Raw genomic sequence first — 24559 nt, forward strand, 5'->3', positions numbered from 1 at the left:
GGCAGGAGCGGCCTCGAAGCGAGCCTCTGCAGATCTGAAGCCAACCCTCCGCAGGGTCAAACTCTAGGCAACAACGCCAAATGAAAATTTTGTCCTACGGGACTTCCCGGGGAGGGCCCTTCCCATTGACGCTCTCCGTCCCCCTGCGAAGCCGCTGAATGTTTCTATTGGTTGATCAAGATGCCAATCGCCGAGGTGGGCTTTCCATTGGCTTCAGAGCGGGCGCTCCGAGGCTAGAGGGAAGGAGAAGGGATCAGGAGCGGGAGCTGAGGGAAAAGAGGTCGGTCCGGGTCTGGACGCTGTCGCTGCTCGCCCGAGGTCTGCAGGCCGGGCTGCGGCTCAGTCCTCGGCTCCTGGGCACAGTCTACGAGGCTCCGCCGGGCCAGCGTGGGAGAGTCGCAGGCGGCGGCCGCCGCATCATGTCAACCAAGGACGAGCGGGCCAGGGAGATCCTGAGGGGCTTCAAACTGTATCCTCCCGGGAGCGGGGCTGGGCCGGGAGGACTTGGGAGGCGGCCGCTCACTGAGGAGACCGGCTGGGGGCCGGCCGCGCCAGGTGGGCACCCGAGGAGAGGGCGGCGGGAAGGGAAAAAAGGAACGCCGTCCCAGGCCGCCGGCGGGACCGGGCGCGGGAGGCGGGGAAAGGGGCGTCCGGAGGGAGGGAGGGGAGTTTGATGGGGGCCCCGTGGGTAGAGGCGGAGGAGCCGCGGAATTGGGCTGAGAGAGGGGCCGGGCGTCGGAGACAGGTGTCGGGAGGCGCGCTTGGGTCCGAGAAGAGAGGCCGGGAAGGGTCTGCGGCCCGCAGGGGAGGGCCGAGGGGGCGCGGTGGGCTGGCCTCGAAGCCTAGCTGCCTCTTTGGCGGGAAGCCCACCAGGGCAGCAGGGAAAAGTGACTTGGAGCGAGTGACCTTGTGTGGGACAAATGCAGGCGCTGGTGTTGAACTCTCTCGGGTTCTCCCCTCCTATTCCACCCCCCCCAACCCCGGTCTTGTTTCCACAACTTCTCTTGCTCACTTGTGGCTCTTTCCAGGGTTGGAGTGGAGGAAGGTGGGGAGTGAGAAGTCCGAGGTGGACCTCATCGTAACTCTGTCTTGGCCCTTGGAGGCACTGGACGGTCGCTGCTTCTCCCTCAGCTCCTCAGTTTTCTTTCCAGCGAAATGGAGCCCTAACTTTGTGCGTGCGAAGCCTTGAGGAGTTATGGTTTTGCACTGGGACTCCTGGCAAAGGTGTCTGCTCCCTCGATTTTGTGTGGTTGACGCGTAGACATGGTGGAGCTGTCCAGCAATTATTTGATGACGTTGGGGACACGGTAGCATTTAGCAGGATATCGAAATCATTGCCTCAGGCCTGTGGTGGTGCCGCGGGTGCAACCTTCTCCCCTTCCGTAGTGAAGCTTTGTGTTTTAATGGAATGTTAATCTGTGACCATATGATGCAGATGAAAAAACGCAATCTCGTTCGTTCCAGTCTTACATTTTCCTGCTGACCTTAATCTCTCCTTACATCCTATGGCTACAATATGGAACACTCTTAAATTTGTCTCTCAGTGACGATGTAGGGTTCCTCTCCTGGAGGTTTCGTCAGGCACTCAGTTCTCTGAGCTGCCAGTGTGTTTCCACAGTGTCCATTTCACCCCTGCAAATTTTAATTGCTTTGTCATAATCAGAAACCAAGTTGGTAGTAAGTTTTAGAACACAACAGCAAAACAGTTACAGGAAGTTTTGGATGTACAAATGAAACTTTTCAAATGGAAGCTGACCTGCTGTGTTTTTTTTTTAAGGGAAGGCCTTTACATACTGCCATTCATGATGGACTTTCAGTACTTTTATGCAGTGATGTTTAGTAACAGCCTCTTTTATAGCTCCATGTACCTTCCCGTGTTTCTCTTCATAATAGTGCCTATAAGTAGATAGGCATGGCTGAAGTAGTAGAAAAGCTATGACATGGATTTTATTTTTCCCTTAAGTAATTTATATTATTACTTAACGTTTATGCTGTAAACAGTAAACTGGAGACTATGGAAAATTGAGAGATTTCACAAGCCATGTTTTTGTCTGGAGTTAACATTGTTGCTGAAAGTAAGAGTCTTTTTAATGGCTTTTGAACACCCCAAAAAGGTGAAGTTTGAGCTTCTCACCTTCAGTCTTGTCTCTTGAACCTTGTTCAAGAGAAACTTTGGCTCTTGAGAAAGAGGCTAAGGGACAAATATGGAAAAGAATAGAAAGCAGAATCTGTGTCGTTTAGTGCATCAAGAAACAGGTTTTCAGGGAAAATTTGACCTGGGCTGATTAAATCACAAGGGAAGCAGCCACCAAAAAACAGTTAGCATGGGAGCAAAGGAATGCTCATCCTCTGGTGGCCTTTATTGACATCTGAGAATTAAGAGAGAAAAGGAAAGGAGTTCTAGGATTTGTTACTACCTTCAGGAGAAAATAAAATTAACATTTTAGTAAGAAACTACCTGACTACTGTCCACCTTTTATTGCATAAATTGTTTTTCTGAACTTTCACAGCATCTGTTTCTGAAGAGTTTTTACTACAAAAAGAAATCACCATTTTATTCTTCTACCAACAATGTTGATAATACTCATTTGCCACATTGACTATGTTGGTCTTTTTTATTTTTGTCAGTTTGAACAACAGATGGCATCTTGTTTTAATTTGTATTTCCCTGATGCCTGGATCCCTGGAGAGGTCATATAGGATAGTGGTTCGGTGCTATACTGGCCTGTAGAGCTATACTCTCAGCATTGGAATTCTAGCCCTGCACTCCTGGTTGTGTGTCCCTGAGCAGCTTCTTTAACTGCTGCCACAATTTTCTCCACTGTAAAAAGGGATAAAAATAATACCTTATCTCCTAGGGTTGTTGGGAGGATTAAATGAGTTGATATTGAAAGCACGTAGCCAAGCTCCTGATGCCTAGTAAGCATTATGTATTAGCTATTATGGTTGTCGCTGTTGTTAGTAGAGAAGTCACAGAATCTTCTGTCTGGCCATTTCTTTTTCTTCGTGAATTGCTTATTGATATTGAATTGTTTATTTTTCTTACTGCTTTGTAGGTGTTCTTTCTTGTAGTATCAATCCTTTGCCTGTATTGTACGTTGCACATCTTTTCTCTCAATGTATTGCTTGTCTGTTTTTTGTTGAACAGAAATTTTAAATTATCACTTCAAATTCATCAGTATTATTCATGTGGCTTCTGAATTTTGTGTCTCGTTTAAGAAGACCTTCCTTATCTTCAGGTTAATTAAATAGCCTGTTTTTTTCTCTTTGTAATGTTTAGCTCTTTAATCCATCTGAAATGTATTTACACAGATGGTATGTGGTAGAAATCTAACTTCCTTTGCTATTTGGATAGCCAGTTGTCCACTCTGTGTACTAAGTAGTTAGGCCATCCTTTCCCCTCTGTTTTGAAAGCTATCTTTGTCAAATACTAAGTCTCCATAAGACATGGGTTTCTTTTTGGAATATTTCTGTTTCATCGGTCTGTTTATCTCTTCCCATTCCTTTCCTGTACGCATTAGTTCAATTATTATAGTTTTATAGTATGATTTAGTACAGTTTACAATAGGATTGATATGTCATGAACAGAGTTATGTGTTTGAAGTCATATTATAAGTACCTTGTAAATATTCATGCCCTTTTTATACAAATAGAAGCTTGCCCATATGCCCATAATAGATACTCAGTAAGTATGAATAACATACTTCATAAATCAGGGATAGTCTTTGTGTCTGAGAGAATTCAACATAAACTTTTATATTTGTCATAAGTCTTTTCAAAAATAAAATATTTAAAATTTTTTTTTTTTTTTTTTTGCCACACGGGCTTATGCCCATAATAGATACTCAGTAAGTATGAATAACATACTTCATAAATCAGGGATAGTCTTTGTGTCTGAGAGAATTCAACATAAACTTTTATATTTGTCATAAGTCTTTTCAAAAATAAAATATTTAAAATTTTTTTTTTTTTTTTTGGCCACACGGGCTTGTGGGATCTCAGTTCCCTGACCAGGGATCAAACCTGTGCCCCCTGCAGTGGAAGCTCGGAGCCCTAACCACTGGACCACCAGGGAATTCCCAAGATTTCTTTTTCACATCATCTCCACCCCACTGCTTTTAGCTCATACACATTAAGAATCTTACATTTCTTTCTTGTTTGTTAAAAACATAACATTTTGTAGTTATAAACTAAAGTTTATAAAGTGAATGAAATATTACTTGGGGAACAAATATGATTCTCCTGCAAAGTTTTGAATTTGAGTGTTTTAAGTAGCTGTTATGGAGATTTTGTTTGTAAATCCTGCGTTCCCCATTTCATTCATTCAACAAAGGTCTTTCGGGAGACTTCTGAACAGGCACTGTGCGCTTAAAGGACATAAAAATGAATGAGTCACAAACCCTTCTTTCCAGAAGTCTAACCATCTTTGTGTCTGTTTAGAAGGGATATCTTCAAGAGCAATGCATTTTTTAAAATAGTATTGAATTTTTCTTTTACAAATTCAAGCTACCTAGAAATGACCTTTGTTAATATTTCAATATAGCCTTCTGATGTACCTAATGTTTTTCCTTTTATTAAAATGGAATCATAAGTATTATTTTAAAGCTTTTAAACTTAATAAATTTACCACGTTCATAATTTTCAAAGATAGTTGCTTTCAGTGACGTAGATTTGTCACTAAAAGTCTTCTTATACTAGTTTTCTAGTATAGGCTGTAATGCCGTGTTCGGCCTGTTCAAATTACTTTTTCCTCAACATAAGTCCATAACTTTACTAAATTATACCAAGAAACTGACACATTGCCATAAGAAAGGATTATGCTTTTATGATTTCATTATTTTTGATCCATCTGGAATTTGCTTGGGTATAAGGTATGAAGCAGATTTAATTTTTTTAAAGATTAGCTAATTGTCTCCATTTCTTTCTTTACTTATACTCCAGATATTAATATAATATCCAGAATATAAATGACTGCCTGCAAATCAATAAGATAAATATTTAACTCAAAATGGGCAAAGGATATGAACAAATAGTTCACAGAAGAAAGATGCAAATGACCAATGAATAAATTCAGAGATGTTCAACCCTATTAAAATAACAGACTATCCCTTTTTTCCCAATTAACTGACAAAAATTTAAAAGACTGATAATATTCAGTGTTGACAACTATTGTGGAAAAGGGATGCTTCATTTGCTCTGTGTGTGTGTGTCTGTGTGTTTGTGTGTGTGTGTGTATGTGTGTGTGTGAGAGAGAGAGAGACCTTTATGGAAAGTAATTGATATCTATCAAAAGTTTTCGTGTAAGCTCAGTAAAGCAGAGAGCTGTCACCAGTGGACTCTAGGTTCAGACTTTATTACCCGCACCACTGTGACCCGAGGCAGAGCACTCAAACTCTGAACCTCACTATCCATTTCATTTCTTTAGAGGGTTGACTGCTGTATTATTTTTTTATTAATACTTAATATTATTAACGATAATAATAGCGTTAATATTTCTGTAAAACCACTTATTTTTCTGAGGTATAACCAATGACTTCATGCTATCATTCTCTTTCTAACTGAGCAACTGTAATATCTGTTTTGCCTCTGAAGAAATTAATCAGTTGAGAAGCATTGTTGTGTACCTAGTGTTTAGCTTGTTTTCTAGCAGCTAATCACATTCCAATTTATGGCAGGTGAGCAAAAAAAGAACCAGTTTGGCTCAGAAGGTTTCTGAAAGCACCTTTCACTTGTGTTCTTGCATTTCCTCTCCATAGTTTGCTCCTGGATCTCCCACATTCTCTTTCTCACAGCACCTTGATCTTTAACTTTACCTCCAGTCAAAAATAGTTGGCTTTACATCTTCTATTCACTTAGATTTCCTTGTTAAGAATAGTAGACTGTTGAACTTTTCTTGAATGTCAGTATTGCCTAAGAGGTGCCCTGGCCAAGTGTTAAAAATGAGTCTGGGGTTTATAATTCCTAAAATACAGTTTTTATCTTATCAACTCAAATTTTGGGAAAGCAACCAAAACATACCACCCATACAGCCAATAAATACACAGAGTGTGTTGATCACAGATTGTCTAGTAATAGACTTCATGTAGATTGTGATCGATAGTTTGTTCTCCAGAATCCTCCTGCATGGGCTCCGAGAAGTTGTTATCGTTATCCTGAATGGATTAAATGACTATAACGTCCTATTGATTTTGTTACTTAGGATTTTTAAACAGGAATTGCTGCTTTTGCATTTGGGGGAGGAATTTGGAATATAATTAGATACTTATAGTCTTCTTCAGACCTTCTAAATTTCTTCCCAGGATTGTGTTTCTAGTGAAATATTATATTAACCTCTGGAAAAATGAAACAGAATATGGTAAGACTCTCATGGAAAGTTCTGGTTGTATCATCACTGTATTTGGTAAAGGACTGTCAATAGGGCTGAGGTTTGCCAGCTCTAGGTTCTTATTAGGCTTGACCTCACTTTTGCCTCACAGGCTTCACTTGTTAGCACTCTGCATCCACAAATCCCCATGTTAGAGGAGGCCTTGACTTCTTAAAGTATGGACCTGTCCCTATTCCTGAGCTTTAGCATCATAGGAAGATATTGTAAAGGGAAGGCCATCTTTCTGGTAATCTGACTGTTCCAGCCATTGCTTGAATGCTTAAAACTCAAATTATCAAGATTTTAGGAGCAACATTCTTCTTTTGCTTTTGATCTGCTGATAATTTTGAAGCTGAGAGGAAAAGCAAATATTTTTTCTTATAGTCCAATATCCATAAAGATCTCAGTGGATTGGACTAAATAAGCACGCTGTTTATAGAGGAATTTGCTTAGGCTGCTGTGGGGGGGAGGGGTACAGCAAAGTGGAACTGGTCCAGAGGAGAGGCACTTGAAACATGTCAGTACAATAACTGGAGAACTGAGGAGGATTAACCTGAAGATGAGTTGGGCAAAGGATATGAGTATTCTAAAGTTTAAAAAACTGTTCTGGGGGGCTTCCCTGGTGGCGCAGCGGTTGAGAGTCCGCCTGCCGATGCAGGGGACACGGGTTTGTGCCCCGGTCCGGGAGGATCCCACATGCCGCGGAGCAGCTGGGCCCATGAGCCATGGCCACTGAGCCTGCGCGTCCGCAGCCTCTGCTCCGCAGAGGGAGAGGCCACAAAGGTAAGAGGCCCAAGTAACGCAAAAAAAAAAAAAAAAAAAAAAAAAACTGTTGGGAAGAATCAGACGAAGATTGAAGATGGGCAAAGAGGATCAATAGGAGTTCCTGAAGAAGAAAACGGAAACAAAGAGCAGAATAAGCACTTACGTTCAAAACAGCACGCCATGCACCCGAGAGTATCGCCCCAAATCTGGGGGCTTCCCTGGTGGCACAGCGGTCAAGAATCCGCTTGCCAATGCAGGGGACACGGGTTAGAGCCCTGGTCCAGGAAGATCCCACGTCGCGGAGTAACTAAGCCCGTGCACCACAACTACTGAAGCCTGTGCTCTGCAACAAGAGAAGACACCACAATGAGAAGCCTGCTCACCGCAACAAAGAGTAGCCCCCACTCGCCTCAACTAGAGAAAGCCCACGCGCAGCAATGAAGACCCAGTGCAGCCAAAAAAAAAAAAATATCTGTCTAAAGAAGAAAAAGTAAATGTGTTCTGTGTGGCTCTCAGAGGATACAAGGTTAGAAGTTACAGGGGACAGAGTTTAGCCCAGTTTTAATAATTAGAGTTACCTGAAGAAAAAAATTGTTTCAGAAAATATTTTAAGCACCAGATGGATGCCTGTCCATCAGGAGTATTGCAGAAGGAAATTATGTATGCATCAGATAAGGCATTAGAGTAGATGAACTCCAGAAGGACTCAAATCCTTTCAACACTGCAATCCTTTGATTTGGTGACAACCTTTCTTAGTTAACAAGGACTCTTTTCAGCAATATTTCTATTAAGGTATGTACTACACCTAAAATAGGCAAAACATTTTTTGTGTGACTTGAAATAATTAAAACATGATATTGTTTCCTTTTTGTTTTTCAGACAACTCTTTTTAGATTAATACTACTCAGTATTAATGATGTATTTTGTTTAGTGCATTGCGGATCCACTGATTTCAAAGTTAGGGAGAGCAATTTTTGCCTCTGAATTTGGATAAAGTCTAGAGAACTAAACATAAATAGCTCTAATATAAATAACACTTTAAATATAGCCACAAGAAGAAAGGGGATAGCCTAATAATATTTGACATTCTTGTAGTCTTTTTCAGTTTTTCAAAGCACTTTCACATATTATTACAATATTACAACTCTACACATTATTATCCATACTTTATAAATGGGGGAAATAAGGATTGACAAGGTTGTCACTCAGATGAAGTCAGAACCTTAATTTAAACCTTGGTTTGTCTTTCTACAAACTACTGTTTTGTGTAGTACACCGTGATTCCTCTCTGGAGAATTTATTTTTGTTACCGTATTATCGATTTTGAGTTTAAAATTTTTCCTCAGTGTTTAAGTCACAGATTTATTTTTCACTTGAACATTATTCTCTTCCATAGCGATCACATCCCCTATATTCTTCTTTGTTTTTCCTCACCTCTCAGATACAGAGGGCAGGATTTAGCTTGGGATAAGGAAGAATTTTCTAACAATTAGCGTTAGCTGAAAAAAAGACATTTTCCAGAAACTATTGAAGCAGCATGTATTTTTCTGCTAGGACTGCCACAACAAAATACCAAAATACAGCAGACATTTATTTCTCAACAGTTCTGGAGGCTAGGAAGTCCAAAATCAAGGTACTGACTGATTTGATTCCTGGCTTACAGATGTCCGCCTTCTCCCTGTGTCCTCACATGGTAGAGAGTGGATGGGCAAATTGTAGGAGTCATAACTATTATACCATGTGTGGCACCGCTACCTGTCTGACTGTTCTACTTGGAAAGGGTGGTTCATAGATCACTGCAAGGAAAAGAAAAAAGAATTTTTTAAGGGACTAAATGTGAGAATCAAGCCTGATCACTTACTTTCATGGAATAAGAAGTAAGAGATTTAAAAGCCTTTGCTTTGGGGCTTCCCTTGTGGCGCAGTGGTTGGGAGTCTGCCTCCCGATGCAGGGGACGCGGGTTCGTGCCCTGGTCCGGGAGGATCCCACATGCCGCGGAGCGGCTGGGCCCGTGAGCTGTGGCCGCTGAGCCTGTGCGTCCGGAGCCTGTGCTCTGCAACGGGAGAGGCCACAGCAGTGAGAGGCCCGCGTACTGCAAAAAAAAAAAAAAAAAAAAAAAGCCTTTGCTTTTGAGCCACCTTCTGTGAGAAGGATAAAGGCAGAGGCCTTACTGCTGCCACTTATCTGGTGGTTCATTCAGACATGTGTTTACAGGGTCTATAAGTGCCAGGTAATTTGCTAAACCCAAGAGATACGAAATGATAAGCCAGTTTCTATATCCAAAGAACTTTTATGAGGGAGGGAGGGAGAGACAGAGACAGAGATGTTAACAATCAAAATATAGTGTGATTAGTGCCTAGTGGTATGAAGTACTGTGGAACCTCAGAAGTAATGTGGGACCTGCTGCTGGAGGTGTTCTGGAAGACTTCAGAATTGTCATTTGAATCGCATCTTGGATGATGAGTAGCTGTTGAGCAGTTTAGTTTTAAGGATACTGGGGAGGACTTCCCTGGTGGCGCAGTGGTTAAGAATCCACCTGCCAACACAGGGGACATGGGTTCGATCCCTGGCCCAGGAAGATCCCGCATGCTGCGGAGCAACTAAGCCCGTGCACCACAACTACTGAGCCTGCGCTCTAGAGCCCGCGAACCACAACTGCTGAGCCCGTGTGCCACAACTATTGAAGCCTGCACGCCTAGAGCCCATGCTCCACAACAAGAGAAGCTACCGCAATGAGAAGCCCGCGCACCGCAACGAAGAGTAGCCCCAGCTCGCCACAACTAGAGAAAGCCAGTGTGCAGCAACGAAGACCCAACACAGCCAAACATACATACATACATACATAAGTAAAAATAAAGATACTGGGGAGTAAGAGAGGAAGGAAGGTGATGGCATGAAAAATGAGGAAAGAGAGGGTTTCAGAGGGGAGTTGGAGTCAAGAATGAGGAAGAATGAGGATCAAAAACAAGTCCTTGAAATTGCTGGAAATTTCATTCACTCATTGAATATTTGAGACTACTGGAAGTCCCATAATACCTTGTAGGTCACTGGTGATCTTTTTGAGAATAGCAGATTTTGAGAATAGTAGGTGTTTGGGGAAACAAATTAACTATCATTTGCCAAGATTAAAAAATGGATACTAGATGAGGAAATAAATTCAGCAAGAATAGATTACTCTTCCAAGAAATCTGGTGATTTGAGAAAGCAGAGATTAGAGGAGTAGGTAGATTTTACTAAAGGATGGAAGTCACTTATTTAAGCTTATCCAGCTTTGTGCAAGTTGCTTAACACCTGTAAAACAAAGATGCTTGCTCTGTCTGCCTTACAGAGGTGTTATGAAATTTGAGTGGAATAATATATGCCAACTAACTTTAAAAACTATAGCTCTATAGCTGTATTATGCTTACTATAACATTGTTAAAGTTACTTATTTATCTTTGTTATGAAGTGCAGGGTTGCTTTCTATTTTGCAAATTTGTAGGTTTCAGGTTTCGGGGTGTTGATAAAGCCAGAGTCATAGTGATCCTTTTTTTTTTACTCCAGATTAGACATCTGAAGCCTTTTTCACAATTCTGGGAAGTAATTATGGCTGTTGGAGTGATAGCAAAATAAGCCCCCTAGGGCTTCCCTGATGGCGCAGTGGTTGAGAATCTGCCTGCCAATGCAGGGGACACGGGTTCGTGCCCCAGTCCGGGAAGATCCCACATGCCGCGGAGCGGCTAGGCCTGTGAGCCATGGCTGCTGAGCCTGCGCGTCTGGAGCCTGTGCTCCGCAATGGGAGAGGCCACAACAGTGAGAGGCCCGCGTACCGCAAAAAAAAAAAAAAAAGCCCCCTACATGACACGTATGTCCCATTTGAAAGCCAAAATCATCTTTGGCTTTGCTTTTTTTTTTTTTAAAGATGGCTGTAATTTGAGGAAGTTGATTTCTCAGTACTGTAGCATTTTTAAAGCTAGGTAAAATTCAGGATCTCTGAATGTGGATTTCGATAGGATTTAAGGTAATATCCCCATTCCTCTGAATAATGTATAAGAAACAGTTGCTGATCCTTTTGGGAATGCACCTCAGGAAAGTGCCTTCTGTTATCTCTTCTTCGATCAGGTGGTTCTGGGAAGCAAATAAAAATGCAAAGGGGGCTTCCCTGGTGGCGCAGTGCTTGAGAGTCCGCCTGCCGATGCAGGGGATGCGGGTTCGTGCCCTGGTCCGGGAAGATCCCACGTGCCGCGGAACGGCTGGGCCCGTGAGCCATGGCCGCTGAGCCTGCGCGTCCGGAGCCTGTGCTCCGCAACGGGAGAGGCCACAACAGTGAGAGGCCCGCGTACCGCAAAAAAAAAAAAAAAAAAAAAAAAAAAAAATGCAAAGGGAGTCTCTATGAATCTCTTTGGTTATGTCTATTCTAGTTTGTTTCTGAGCAGTTTCAGGCACATAACTGCACATATATCAGTAGAATAATAGACCTACTAGAAAAAGAAAGGTTTGTTTCACTGTTTGACTTTGCTAGTGAGAGGACTGTGTTACGTTTCAAATAGCGATCTTTTTCTCATTACTAAATTTCTTGCCTCCACTGGTTCCCAGACCAGTTTGAATTTTGATTGTATGCTTTCCAAGCATAGTACCTCTGCCAGGGCCAGAGTATCATTTCACAGGCATATCACCACTGACTGCAGTGCTGCATATTATGTGTCAAGGATACTGAAACCAGGTTTCTCAGGGATCCGTTTATATTTTCTCACCTTGTCCCCATAAATAGGAAAAGTACCACAGGGAAAAATCACTGGGAACTTATTGGTCAAAGAAAGATGTTTAACTGCCCATCAATTAGAACCGGTTCTTAAAATATACTAAAAAATAGGATGCTCTGTATAACCAATGCTAGTGCAGGAGGAGCCTAAGAGGAGGGCTTTGATATTTAAGAATTAATGAAAGCGGGAGTAGGAGAAGGAAGTGAGTTCAGAGAGTGAACAAGGAAGAGAGAGTTTGAGAGGGGAGAGATCATAAAGGCAGAGTGTTAAAGGACAGAGAACAAAAGCAAAAAGAAAAAAACACAACCAAAAACTAGGTAAGCGGAGCCAAGGAAGGCATTCCTATGATGAAAATGTTCGGGATACCACTAAACAGAAACTCCCTTTGTTTCCTGCTGGTCATTGCAGCTGCTTCCACCCCAGAGGAATGAGAGGGGGAAGTTTTTCTTCATGCCTGTGACCTTGGTATTGGAGCTTTGCCTCCTATTACTCAGGTCTGCCATAGTAGACATTAGCATATGTCATTTGTGCTTAGTCAGCCATTCTGCCTGAAAATCCTAGCCACCTTGAAACTCCTCAGACTACAGGTAATGAGCCACATGCCCATGTATAATTTACAGGTACTCTGCCAAGTCGTGAATCCAACTTCAGAATGGGCTTTTAAACTCGAATGTGTTTTTACCTGCAATTTAGCTTCCTGACTTAACTGTTCTCCTTAAGGAGAATGGGGGTTTTTTGGTTTGTTGCTTTTTGGTTTTCGCTGAGCTCCATCTCTAATCTGGCCTTTCCATAGTCTGCTGAACCCTGAATGAGCAGCTCTCCTTGTTTGGCTTCTAGACACTCTTCAGTGAGCCTTGATTTCTGGTTGCTCAGCCTGAATGAGAATTCTAATCAGCCCCTCTGACTCGCTCTCTGATGCTCAGTGTGGTTCAACACATATTTGAGAGGCAATTATGTGCTGAGCACTGAGAAGAGAAGGATAAATAATATAGTACCAATGGAATTTGACTTGCAGACTTATATGCATGGTACGTTCTGATAAGTACTGTGACGCAAGTATAAACAAGTGTACAGGTGCACTGAGGAGGAATCAAAACTTTGCCTCAGGGTGTACCAGGGAACGTAATCAGAGAGGTTGACATAGCACTGGGTCCTTAAGGAGAGTACTGGAGGGTGGGATGCCCATTCTGGTGGGAGCGGAGCAGCGGTCTGCTAAATACTCAAGCAAAAGAAGATATTGTCTTTGGGAAGTAGAGCAATTAGGGATGGCTGGAGGATAGGCTGTGCCTAGGAGCTAGGGTAGGAGGTGACTGGAGAATGCAAAGGATGGCAGAGACTAGACTTGGTGTCTTCCTCCCTCCAGTAAGCCTTGAGTTACCCTCTTAACTTCTTCACTCCAGACTTATAGCAGTTCATTATACCTGCTACCCTCCTGGTTGCCTGTTGATTTCCTGTTCTTTATTAAATTGTCCTTTCTACTTGACCTACCTTCCTATCTCACCCTTCTCCATTCTTCTTTTAACATATTATTAACTTACAACCTTTTTTAAAAATCAGTATTCCCAAACCTATTTACAAAGCCTGAACTTATATGTTCCTCAGAAATGTGTGTGTCTGAGGATGGAAGGATTTTTTTTTTTTTTTTTGGACAGTCACATAGGATTAACCGTACCCATGTCAAGCAAGAGCAGAGGTCTTTCTGTCCTCTAGAACAATGCTTCTTAAACTATTACTGGTAGCAAACCAGGTTTTTACTTCTAATCCTTTACAGACTGATATTTTATTTTTACAGACTGATTATTTTTATAAAATAACTAAAATGAATTATTAGAAAAATGACATAGAAAATAAAAGTCAAAAATTTTATTTATTTATTATTAGAATCAACATTCAAATTACTCTGCTAAATTGCTATTAAAATTTTTAAATACTTGTCACATATATGCACTACCAAATGTAAAATAGATAGCTAGTGGGAAGCAGCCTCATAGCACAGGGAGATCAGCTCAGTGCTTTGTGACCACCTAGAGGGGTGGGAGGGAAACGCAAGAAGGAGCGGTTATGGGGATATATGTATACGTATAGCTGACTCACTTTGTTATACAGCAGAAACTAACACACCATTGTAAAGCAATTATACTCCAATAAATCTGTTAAAAAATGAAATTTAATTTAAAATAAATAAATAAATAATTGTTGCAAACTGGTAACCAATGCCTTCACAAACCAGCACCAGTCTGTGGACCATATTTTGAGTAACACATCTGTAGAATCCCCAGTACAACGTGTGCCTGATACACAGTAGAATTCAGTGCATGTTTGGGGAATAAATATGTGGATGAGATGGTTAGCGTGATTATAGTATAGGAGGGGAAAAATGATAGTGGCAGCTCTCTTTGGAGAGTTGAAGGGAAATGATTTAGTGAGAAAGTAAAGAGTACTCTAGAAATGTTATCCTCCATGTAAAATAAACTTTTTGTCATCACTCTCAGAGCATTGTTCCTTTGGCTCTCTAGTGAGGCAAATATGTACTAGTAAATCACCTGTGTGAATTTATGAGAAATATTAGTTTTGATCTTGCCAAAAAATATAAAAGTTACTCTGAATGTTTGCAGAAAAAATGTCAACCTGCTTATCTGAACTAGGTTTTAGGAGCAATTCTACAGTTGGCAAGGATTGATTTCAAATACTAACCCCTGCTCTTTAAATGAAAGTATTTCTCTGTGTTATAATGTGAACCATACTGCCAGATGCTTTCCCTGCCTGAGATTTTCTTATTTCCTTTTGCATGTTCTCAGAAGATTAGCTGAATAGGATAAGAAGTCTTTATATCAAAAACTTTGTAATAAACAAGACTTCTATGTCAATTAAGGTAATTTCAGATTGCCTATAACACTGCAAATTTTCAGTACTTAAAAGCAAATTGTAAGGTCTTGAATCCCTTTCAAATAAGGAATTCATGGCATCATTCAGGGAATAGAAAAGCAAGAGGTGTACTTTTTAGTATTTGAACACATAGCTGCATTTCAAGGAGATCATTAATTTGAAATATTTAATTAATTAAATGCAACTTATAACAGGGAAGTTTTATTATCATAAACAGAGTTTTGTTTCCATTGTGGATCAGTAAAGTCAGCCCTCCGTATTCGTGGGTTCCACATCCTGGGGTTCAACTGCATATCAAAAATATTCAGGAAAAAAAATTCCAGAAAGTTCCAAAAAGCAAAACTTGAATTTGCCATGCCAGTAACTATTTACATAGCGTTTACATTGTATTAGGTATTATAAATATTCTAGAGATGATTTAAAGTATGCAGGAGGATGTGCATAGGTTGTATGCAAATACTATGCCATTTTATAAATAAGGGTCTTGAGCATCCACAGATTATAGTATGACAGGGGTCCTAGAACCAACCCCCCGCAGATACTGAGGGACAACTGTACAGCATCAGTAACTCAATACATAGTCCTTATTCTCTACTAACCATATCCCAAGAGAACATTGTTAGGAGGGGCAAAAGGACAATTTCTGTGGAATATTTGGGGATCTGCCTGCCTTTCTCATCCTCTCATCAGTTTCCTCAGCTCTTCTAGCACTGGAGGCCTGTCCTCACAAAGATACCCAGCACCTTGCAGCTGCCTGAAGCCACTTCTTTCCAAGAGTATGTAGTGTGGACAGGCCTCTGCCTGAATGCGAGCTATGTTTACTAGCTGTGAGTTCCTGAGAAAGGTGTTTAACTTCTGAGAGCAGTAGTGTTTCATGTGAGTGTCATTATTAAGTGAGATAAGATTGAAAAATAGAAAAGAGAGGGGCTCTAAGGACAGTGCTTAGCATGTGCATTGAATGTGGGTACTCAGATATTAATTCTTTTACCCTGCCTCCTCTTTCTTTGAAAGACCAGCTTTAAGCAATTAATGTAGCCAGATGCCAGATAAGGCTGGAAATACTATTCACCTTTTCCCTGGCCTTGTGTCTGCAGTTATCAAGTTGAACAAGACTGCTAGGAAGCTAGCTCTGAGAAAGGCAAGAGTTAGGACTTTCTTTATCTGTCTGCACTGGTAATGAATCATAGATTAAGAATTATTTGACCTTTACAGCATTGTTAGGCTACTATAATCAGTGGGGTTTCCCTTAGCCTTTGGAGATTTTATAGAAACTCAGAAGAGAGACAAGAACCTCAATCTGAAACTGATTTCCCCCAATCCTGACCGGACTGGATTGTCCAGCAATACCCCTTATCATTTGAATGTAGAAGGGACCAACCCCTCAACTAGTACTAGATCTGTTATCTGGACATTCTTGTGCCTTTATTGATTTTATATAGTTAGAGTGGTTCAGTAATTTCTGGAAAGCTTGCCTAAGCTAAAAAAAAACTGTGTCTCTAGGCACAGAGCCTATCCTCTGTAAATATGTCATCTATCCATCAAGGATATGTAAAAGATCGAGAATCAGGGACCCCCAAAAGTAAATGAGTTCTGACCTGTGGAATACACTAACAGCATTATCTGAGCTGGCGTTCCACACCAGAAGGCATCCTGTATTCTGCAGTGTTTGAAGTGCCTTTCTAGCCTTGGGTCCTGGAAGAACTGCTTGTCCTGTACCACAAGCTTAGGGATCATGACTTACTCTTCTTCTGTCCCCCAGTCTTGAGTGTAGTTTCTCCCTGGTACAGACTGGGCATGCAGGAGGCCTGTTTATGTCATATAAATGTTAAGAGAATGGTGGTTGAAATCAGGTACTCAAAAACCAACTTTATGACTTATTGGCTTTGTGACCTTTAAGCATGGTACTTGCCATCCCTAAACCACAGATACCTCATCCATACAAGGGCTATAATAATAATACCTATTTCATAGGGTTGTGAGGATTAATTTAGATGTGGATAAAGCAGTTAGCCGGTATCTGGCACCCAACACATGTTAACTATCACCATTATACAGTAAATAAGTGCTGAATATAAGGATCAGTGGGACTATTATGGTTGTGCGTGATTCTGCCAAAGATTCTTACATCCAAGAGATGTGTAACGTGAATCATCTGGCATCAGAATTCTTGCATTTCTTGGTAAAGTCTTCCCCTTTAGTTTCTTCTGTTTATTTAAATAGAGGTTTTCTCAGATACGGCCCATTTGATAATGTCTGATAAAGTGTACCAGCTGATTCATATAATGCCCCAGATAATTTTATATGAAAGTTTTCCTATTTTATTGGTTTTAGAAATTATTTTGAAGGAATAACAGTCTGATGGTGACTTATGAATACTTTTATATTAAATACTTTGTCATTCTAAAAAATATGCTAAACATTTCTAATTTCCATGGGAAAGCCCTCAGGGGAAAAAAAAATCCCTCCGCCGCCTTTTTGTTACATCTCTAGTGAAGTTTAGAAATTCGAAGAAGAGTATTGCCAAGAAGCGGCAAAGAGACCGCATGTTTGAGCTTCCCATGTTCTTTCTGCACACAAAGAGCAGCATTTGGGCAAATAGTCCACTGTTTGTTGTTGGTTCCTAAAGCACTGCCAGGGGAGACTTATGCTCCTGGGGTCTCTTATGTCCCAGGAGGGAGATGATGGAGGATGATTATTAATCTACACCAACTTCAGTTTATTAGCTGTACTGGTTCCCAAACATGTTTTTGACAATGAAATATTCTGCAAGTCCTCTTGTGGTGTTTCTCTATCCATTTCCAGCACGGCAGCCAAAGATTTTATTTTTTCCATAACAATTTTTTACACACTTGATTTTTTTTTCTCATACTGCCCACCTCTCTTGTCTTCTAAGCTTGCTTGCCCTCCTTTGTGCATACAAACTATATAAGCTCCAACGACTGTTTTCCCCTGAAAAATGTAGTTATTCCAAACTTTCTTTCAGTCCCCTAAAATCTTATTTCCTAGAAACATCTTTTTCTCCTCATATCAATTCTTTGTTCATCCGCTGTAGATTACCCCTCCCTGTCTGGTGGCATAGAATATGGGCTTCAGTGGCTATAATTTTTTCTTTCCATTCTTTAAAAGCGTTTTCTTTCCCAGAACCCTACAGCTACTCAGAGTATGGTCCCTGAGCCAGTGCAGAATCTCAGGTCCTATCCTGAACCAGAATCTATATTTTGACAAGATCCCCACATGATTTGTATGCACATGAAAGTTTAAGAAAGCACTGCTGTAAATCATATTTTACTCAGAAGGGGGAAAGCTGGCAAGTAGTGGTTCTCAACCCTGACTGTTCAGTGGAATCACCTGGGGAACTTTGAAAAATACTGATGCCTAGGTACCATCTTCAAAGATGCTAGTTTAATTGGTCTGGGGGGTGGTCCAGAAACTGGGAATTTTAAACATTCCCCAGGCAATTCTAATACACAGCCATGGTTAAGAACCACTCTAGTGCATGAATCTTAAAATTTGCCCTAGTTTCCTAGAATAGCATTATATGTAAATCAGTGCAAAACTAATGACTAAGTAAAAGACTGTGTTTTTTACATTTATTGGGAGGACATATATATACACATAGAAAAAATTGGAAATATAAACACTAAAATACTAAATGGTAACCTCTGGTTTATAGGATCACAGCTATTGTTTTTTTGTCCTCTATTTTCCAGACTTTCTATAATAGCCATGAATTCTTTTGGTAAAAAATCCTCATATGTGTATATATACTTTTTAACAAATGTGATCACATTATATGTATTTTGTAAACCTCATTTTAAAAAAATGTTTATCCTTTTTCACACATCAGTATATTACAAATATTTTCTCATAGCATTAAATATCATTTACATAGGCTTTTATATTGTTTAAAGTGAATCTTGACCCAGGATGACTGGATTTTTACTTAAAAGATACGTTTATATACTGACTAGAGTCTTTTGAGAGACTGACTGTTTAACTCTTGGAAACCTTTAGTGCTTGGAAGCTTTCCTTGTCCACAGAAGGGAAGATGTTTAAATGGAGATGTCAGAACTGCGGTGAGGTCAGATCAGACCTTCCCAGAGGCTTTTGCAACTGTCATCAATTGAGTACCAGCATTTTTCTGAGCACTTAAACCTAACACATAGAACTTGACTTTACCATCCCAGAAGATGCTGTACCCTAGGGAATCCTTAATGATGTTTGTCTCGCAACCTATGTGTCCTATTGGAGGGCATTATATTTCTGAACTTCCTCTTCAAATCGTTTTTGGTTTAGTTGGAATTGTGCTTCAAGACAATTAATATCTATTACAGTTTGAGTTTCCTCTGCATTAATGTGTACATTTTGCTATGAAGAGCTGGAATATCCTTTGAGCAACATCTTGAAAACATCAGTGGTGTATAGTTGGCCAGGCTATGTTGTAATTAAAGAAAGTCAAGTACCTCTTTTTTCCTGAACTTGGGAATAAATACCAGTCCTCCAGCTTCAAAAAAAAATGATCTGCCTTTTCCTCTTGGCTGTTCTATTCCTGACCCAGTCCAGTTGCATTGTATGGGAAAGGAATAATTTTGCTAGTGGTCTCTTTACAATCAGAAGAAAGGAGATACATTCTACAGTTGGGGAACCTTTTAAAAGATGCACAGTAGCTGACTCTGCAGGGGAAGAGTTCTGCTTGTCATCTTTTTTACTTCATTTAACCTTTTCTCTACCAGAATCTATACATAAAAGGTTCAGAAATGTACAGTTTTTAATTTCAGAGAAATAGGCTTAATGTTTTATTCACAGGTTTGTAGTTCTGACTAACAGGCTTTTAAACTTAGCAGTTCTTCTGAGGAGAAAGATTCCACAACACTTCACAACCTAAAGATTTCAGGAGCTGTACCTACTGACTAAGGTCATGAGGGGATGTGTGTTCCTTTGAGTAGTGTTTGATCTGAGTTTGTGCCTAACCTGAGACAGGAGTGCTATCGACCTTGGCTATCTTGCCTGGTTATGCAAATCAGGAAGAGAGGCGACACCTGGGTATGGCACAGTATTGAAAGATGATACAAGTTAGTGAGTGGATATTCAGCTTTGGAGGCATGTTTTAGACACTGATACTTATCTTATCTCACAAGACCTGATCACAAGCAAGCCATAGACGATACTTTGTACAAGCCTCCATTATAGATAGTACTTCTCACATTGCATTGTAATTATTCTTTTACCTGGTGGTTTTCCCTACCTGGAGGAGAACTCCAGAGAGCATGTACAGAGTCATGTCTTATTAATCATAGTATATCCTAGCCCTGAGCCTAACACTCATAAATGTTCAGTAAATGTTAGGCAAATGAAATGTCCAGTCAGCCATGTTATAATCCAAAACCCTTTGGTCATTCAAATGTGGATTAACATTTTTTTTTTTTTTTTTACCAATTGTAAGTTGATCATTACTTCACACCAGTAACTGTTTAACAACTGTATAGTAGATGACTATTCTGGACATTCTGGAGGGAAAATAAAGAGGAAATAATTAGGAAAACTTCTATCTAAAATTACATCAAAATTTGGGGATTCGATTTTTAGACCACATTTATTTATGTTCAGAATGGCATTGTGTTTTGGAGGATGTGCATATACTGCACTATGTGTCATTATAGTACCTTAACTCTTAAATAAGATATGAAAAAACAAATTAAGAAAAGAATATTTCCCTGGCCACTGATGTTAGTATATAAGATAAATTAAATAGATGAGACACATGTTTGATGTTTGGATGCCTAGCAAAATTATTGCACAAAAGCATTATTTTGACTTCTTAGCTATTAGTCAGAAACACTGTAGTAGTCAGCTTAGAATTTGTTCATCCTGAGTAATTGTTTTTTTTGGGTTTTTTGGTCATGCCATGAGGCTTATAGGATCTTAGTTCCCCAACCAGGGTTGAACCTGGGGCCAAGGCAGTGAAAGCACTGAGTCCTAACCACTGGACCGCCAGGGAACTTCCCGAGTAATTGTTTTTTTATTTTTTAAAAACGAAATATATGATTGAGATTAGTGTAGAATAAATATATGTTATACTACATATTAAACTATGTTTCAATATGTACCAAATTGCTATTTCAAATTAGTTCCTAACACTATAAGAGAAAATTCAACAAGAAAAAAAGTGTATTTACTAAAGGAATATTACTAAAGGAATATTCTATACAAAAGAGCAATTTTTAAAAAAATTTTTTTTAATTTTTGCGGTACGCTGGCCTTTCACTGTTGTGGCCTCTCCCGTTGCAGAGCACAGGCTCTGGACGCGCAGGCTCAGCGGCCATGGCTCACGGGCCCAGCCGCTCCACGGCATGTGGGATCTTCCCGGACCGGGGCACGAACCCGTGTCCCCTGCATCGGCAGGTGGACTCTCAACCACTGCACCACCAGGGAAGCCCAGAGCAATTTCTTTATAAACTTAGAAGGTGGCTTAGTAGAGCAAGACCAGGGTTCTAATCTGTCTATACTTCTCACTAGCTGTAAGGCTTTAAGTGCCTGTTAATGTCTCTGAGGCTGTTTCTTCATCTTTAAAATCGGTGTGATACTTGCTTCAAGAGGGTCAGCTGAGATAATAGGTATAAAACTGATTTATGAACTTTAAGGTACTATGCAAATGAATGGTGGATTTCATTGATGGCCTTAGTAGATTTGATAGCCTAATTCTGTATTTTTTTATTATTATTAAAGTAATGGTTCAGAAAACATTAGGGTGGAAGGTGGATTTGGCATGAGAAATTACTACTAAGCTTTTCCTATATCTAAAGAGTTCATATGCAAACCAACCCCTTTTTGTCATTTATAAAATAAAACTTCAAAAAAAAGGTAGAACAGGTTGTGTTAGTCTCTCCCGCTCGTGTTTTTTAAATTTTTTTCTAAGTTTATTGAGATAGAATTGATATATAATATGTTTTGGTGTTTTTATTGAAGTATAGTTGATTTACAAAGTTGTGTTAGTTTCAGGTGTACAGCAAAGTTATATATATATATTCAGATTCTTTCCTATTATAGGTTATTACAAGATGTTGAATATAGTTCCCTGTGCTATACAATAGGTCCTTGTTGTTTATCTCTTTTATATATAGTAGTGTGTATATGTTAATCCCAAACTCCCAATTTATCCCTCCCGCCATGTGTTTTTTTGTTTTTCAGAATAGATCCAGACCAAGAATATTTTAACTTTCTGCTAGATCCTTTCTAGTCCTACAGATTCCTTTTCCACATACTTACCAAGTGTCTGATTCTTTTCTGGATTTTTGCTTTTTGAAACATTTTATGACCCTTTCATTAATTTTGAAGGCTTTTTCTGATATCTCTATAGTTCTTTTTAAAGTACGTATTTAATAGCTTTATTAAGATACAATTCATGCATTTAAAATGTACAATTCAGTGGTTTTTAGTGTATTCACAGTGTTGTGCAACCATCAACACAATCACTTTTGGAGCATTTCATCACCCTGAAAGAAACCCCTGTACCCATTAGCAGGCATCCCCCGTTTCCTCTACCCTCCCACCCCAGCTCTAGGAAACCATTAGTCTACCTTCTGTCTCTATAGATTTGACTATTCTGGATATTTCATGTAAATGGGACCAAAGAATATTTAGTCTTTTGTGACTAGCTTCTTTCACTTAAGGTATTGTTTTCAAGGTTCATCCATGTTGTAGCATGTATCAGTACTTAATTCCATTTTAATTCCAAATAGTAGTCCATTGTGTGGATATACCACATTTTGTTTATCCATTCATCAGTTGATGAACATTTGGGTTGTCTTCACTTTTTTTGGTTATTATGAGTAATGCTGCTATGAACATTCATGTACAAGTTGTTGTGTGAACATATGTTTTCATTTCTCTTAGGCACATACCTAGGAGTGGAATAGCTGGGCCGTATGGTAACTCTGTTTAACCTTCTGAGAAACTGCCAGACTCTTCCAAAGTGGCTGCACCATTTTACATTTCCAACAGCAGTATATGAGGGTTCCAACTTCTCTACATCATCATCCACGCTATGTCTTCCTGAGAATACTTTCCTAGAGGGTATAAAGTAGTATCTCGTTGTGGTTTTAATATGCATTTCCCTGATGACTAATGATGTTGAACATCTTTTCATGTGCTTTTGGCTATTTGTATATTTTCTTTTTTTTTTTTTGAATTTCTTTTTTTAATAAATTTTTTTTGTTGTTATTTATTTTTGGCTGCGTTGGGTCTTCATTGCTGCGCGCGGGCTTTCTCTGCTTGCGGCGCATGGGGGCTACCCTTCATTGCGGTGTGCGGGCTTCTCATTGCGGTGGCTTCTCTTGTTGTGGAGCACAGGCTCTAGGCGTGCAGGCTTCAGTAGTTGTGGCTCGCAGGCTCTAGAGCACAGGCTCAGTAGTTGTGGCACACGGGCTTAGTTGCTCCATGGCATGTGGAATCTTCCCGGACCAGGGATTGGACCCGTGTCCCCTGCATTGTCAGGCGGATTCTCAACCACTGCACCACCAGGGAAGCCCCTTTTTTAAAAATTTTATTTTGTTTATTTTTTCATACAGCAGGTTCATATTATCTATTTTATACATATTAGTGTATATATGTCAATTGCAACCTCCCAATTCATCCCACCACCCCCACCCCGCCACTTTCCCCCCGTGGTGTCCATACGTTTGTTCTCTACATCTGTATCTCTATTTCTGCCCTGCAAACCAGTTCATCTGCACCATTTTTCTAGGTTCCACATATATGTGTTAATATACGATATTTGTTTTTCTCCTTCTGACTTACTTTACTCTGTACGACAGTCTCTAGATTCATCCACGTCTCTACAAATGACCCAATTTCGTTCCCTTTTATGGCTGAGTAATATTCCATTGTACATATGTACCACATCTTCTTTATCCATTTGTCTGTCGATGGGCATTTAGGTAGCTTCTATGACCTGGCTATTGTAAATAGTGCTGCAGTGAACATTTGGGGTTCATGTGTCTTTTTGAATTATGGTTTTCTCTGGGTATATACCCAGTAGTGGGATTGCTGGGTCATATGGTAGTTCTATTTTTAGTTTTTTTAAGGAACCTCCATACTGTTCTCCATAGTGGCTGTATCAATTTACATTCCCACCAACAGTGCAAGAGGGTTCCCTTTTCTCCATATTTGTATATTTTCTTTGGAGAAATGTCTGTTCTGATTCTTGTCCATTTTTTAATTGGGTTATTTGTCTTATTATTGAGTTGTAAGAGTTCTTTATAAATTCTGGATACAATTCCCTTATGAGATTTATGATTTGCAAATATTTTCTCCCATTCTTTGGGTTGTTTTTCCATTTTCTTTTTTTTTAAATATTTATTAATTATTTATTTGTTTTTAGTTTTGGCTGCGACGGATCTTAGTTGCAGCACACGGGATCTTTGTTGAGGCATGCAGGATCTTTCCTTGTGGCATGTGGGCTCTTCGTTGGGGCCCGTGGGCTCCTCTCTAATTGTGGCCCATGGGTTCCAGAGCGCATGGGCTCTGTAGTTTGCAGCATGCAGGCTCTCTAGTTGAGAGGCACGAGCTCAGTAGTTGTGGCACACGGGCTTAGTTGCCCTGCAGCACGTGGGATCTTAGTTCCCTGACAGGGGATCAAACCCATGTCCCCTGCATTGGAAGGTGGATTCTTTGCCACTGGACCACCAGGGAAGTCCTTTGTTTTTGCATTTTCTTAATGGTTTCCTTTGAAGCATAAGAGTTTTTAACTTTGTTGAAGTTCAGTTTATTTTTTCTTTTGTCACTTGTGTTTTTCTAGTCTGTC

General features: G+C 40.1%; 1 protein-coding gene across 1 annotated transcript in view; it reads left to right on the forward strand.

Moving 5' to 3' along the window:
- The first annotated feature begins 234 nt into the window (after nt 1–234).
- Nucleotides 235–24559, forward strand: part of PDE6D (phosphodiesterase 6D) — a 53277-nt gene continuing 28952 nt past the window's right edge. The window contains exon 1 of the mRNA XM_024740539.1: nt 235–469. Coding sequence (XP_024596307.1) covers nt 420–469 — 50 coding nt within the window. The 5' untranslated portion in view covers nt 235–419. The remainder of the gene's footprint in view (nt 470–24559) is intronic.

This window comes from Neophocaena asiaeorientalis, unplaced genomic scaffold, assembly GCF_003031525.2.
Source record: "Neophocaena asiaeorientalis asiaeorientalis breed wild unplaced genomic scaffold, Neophocaena_asiaeorientalis_V1.1 scaffold388, whole genome shotgun sequence".
Classification (NCBI taxonomy): Eukaryota; Metazoa; Chordata; class Mammalia; order Artiodactyla; family Phocoenidae; genus Neophocaena; species Neophocaena asiaeorientalis.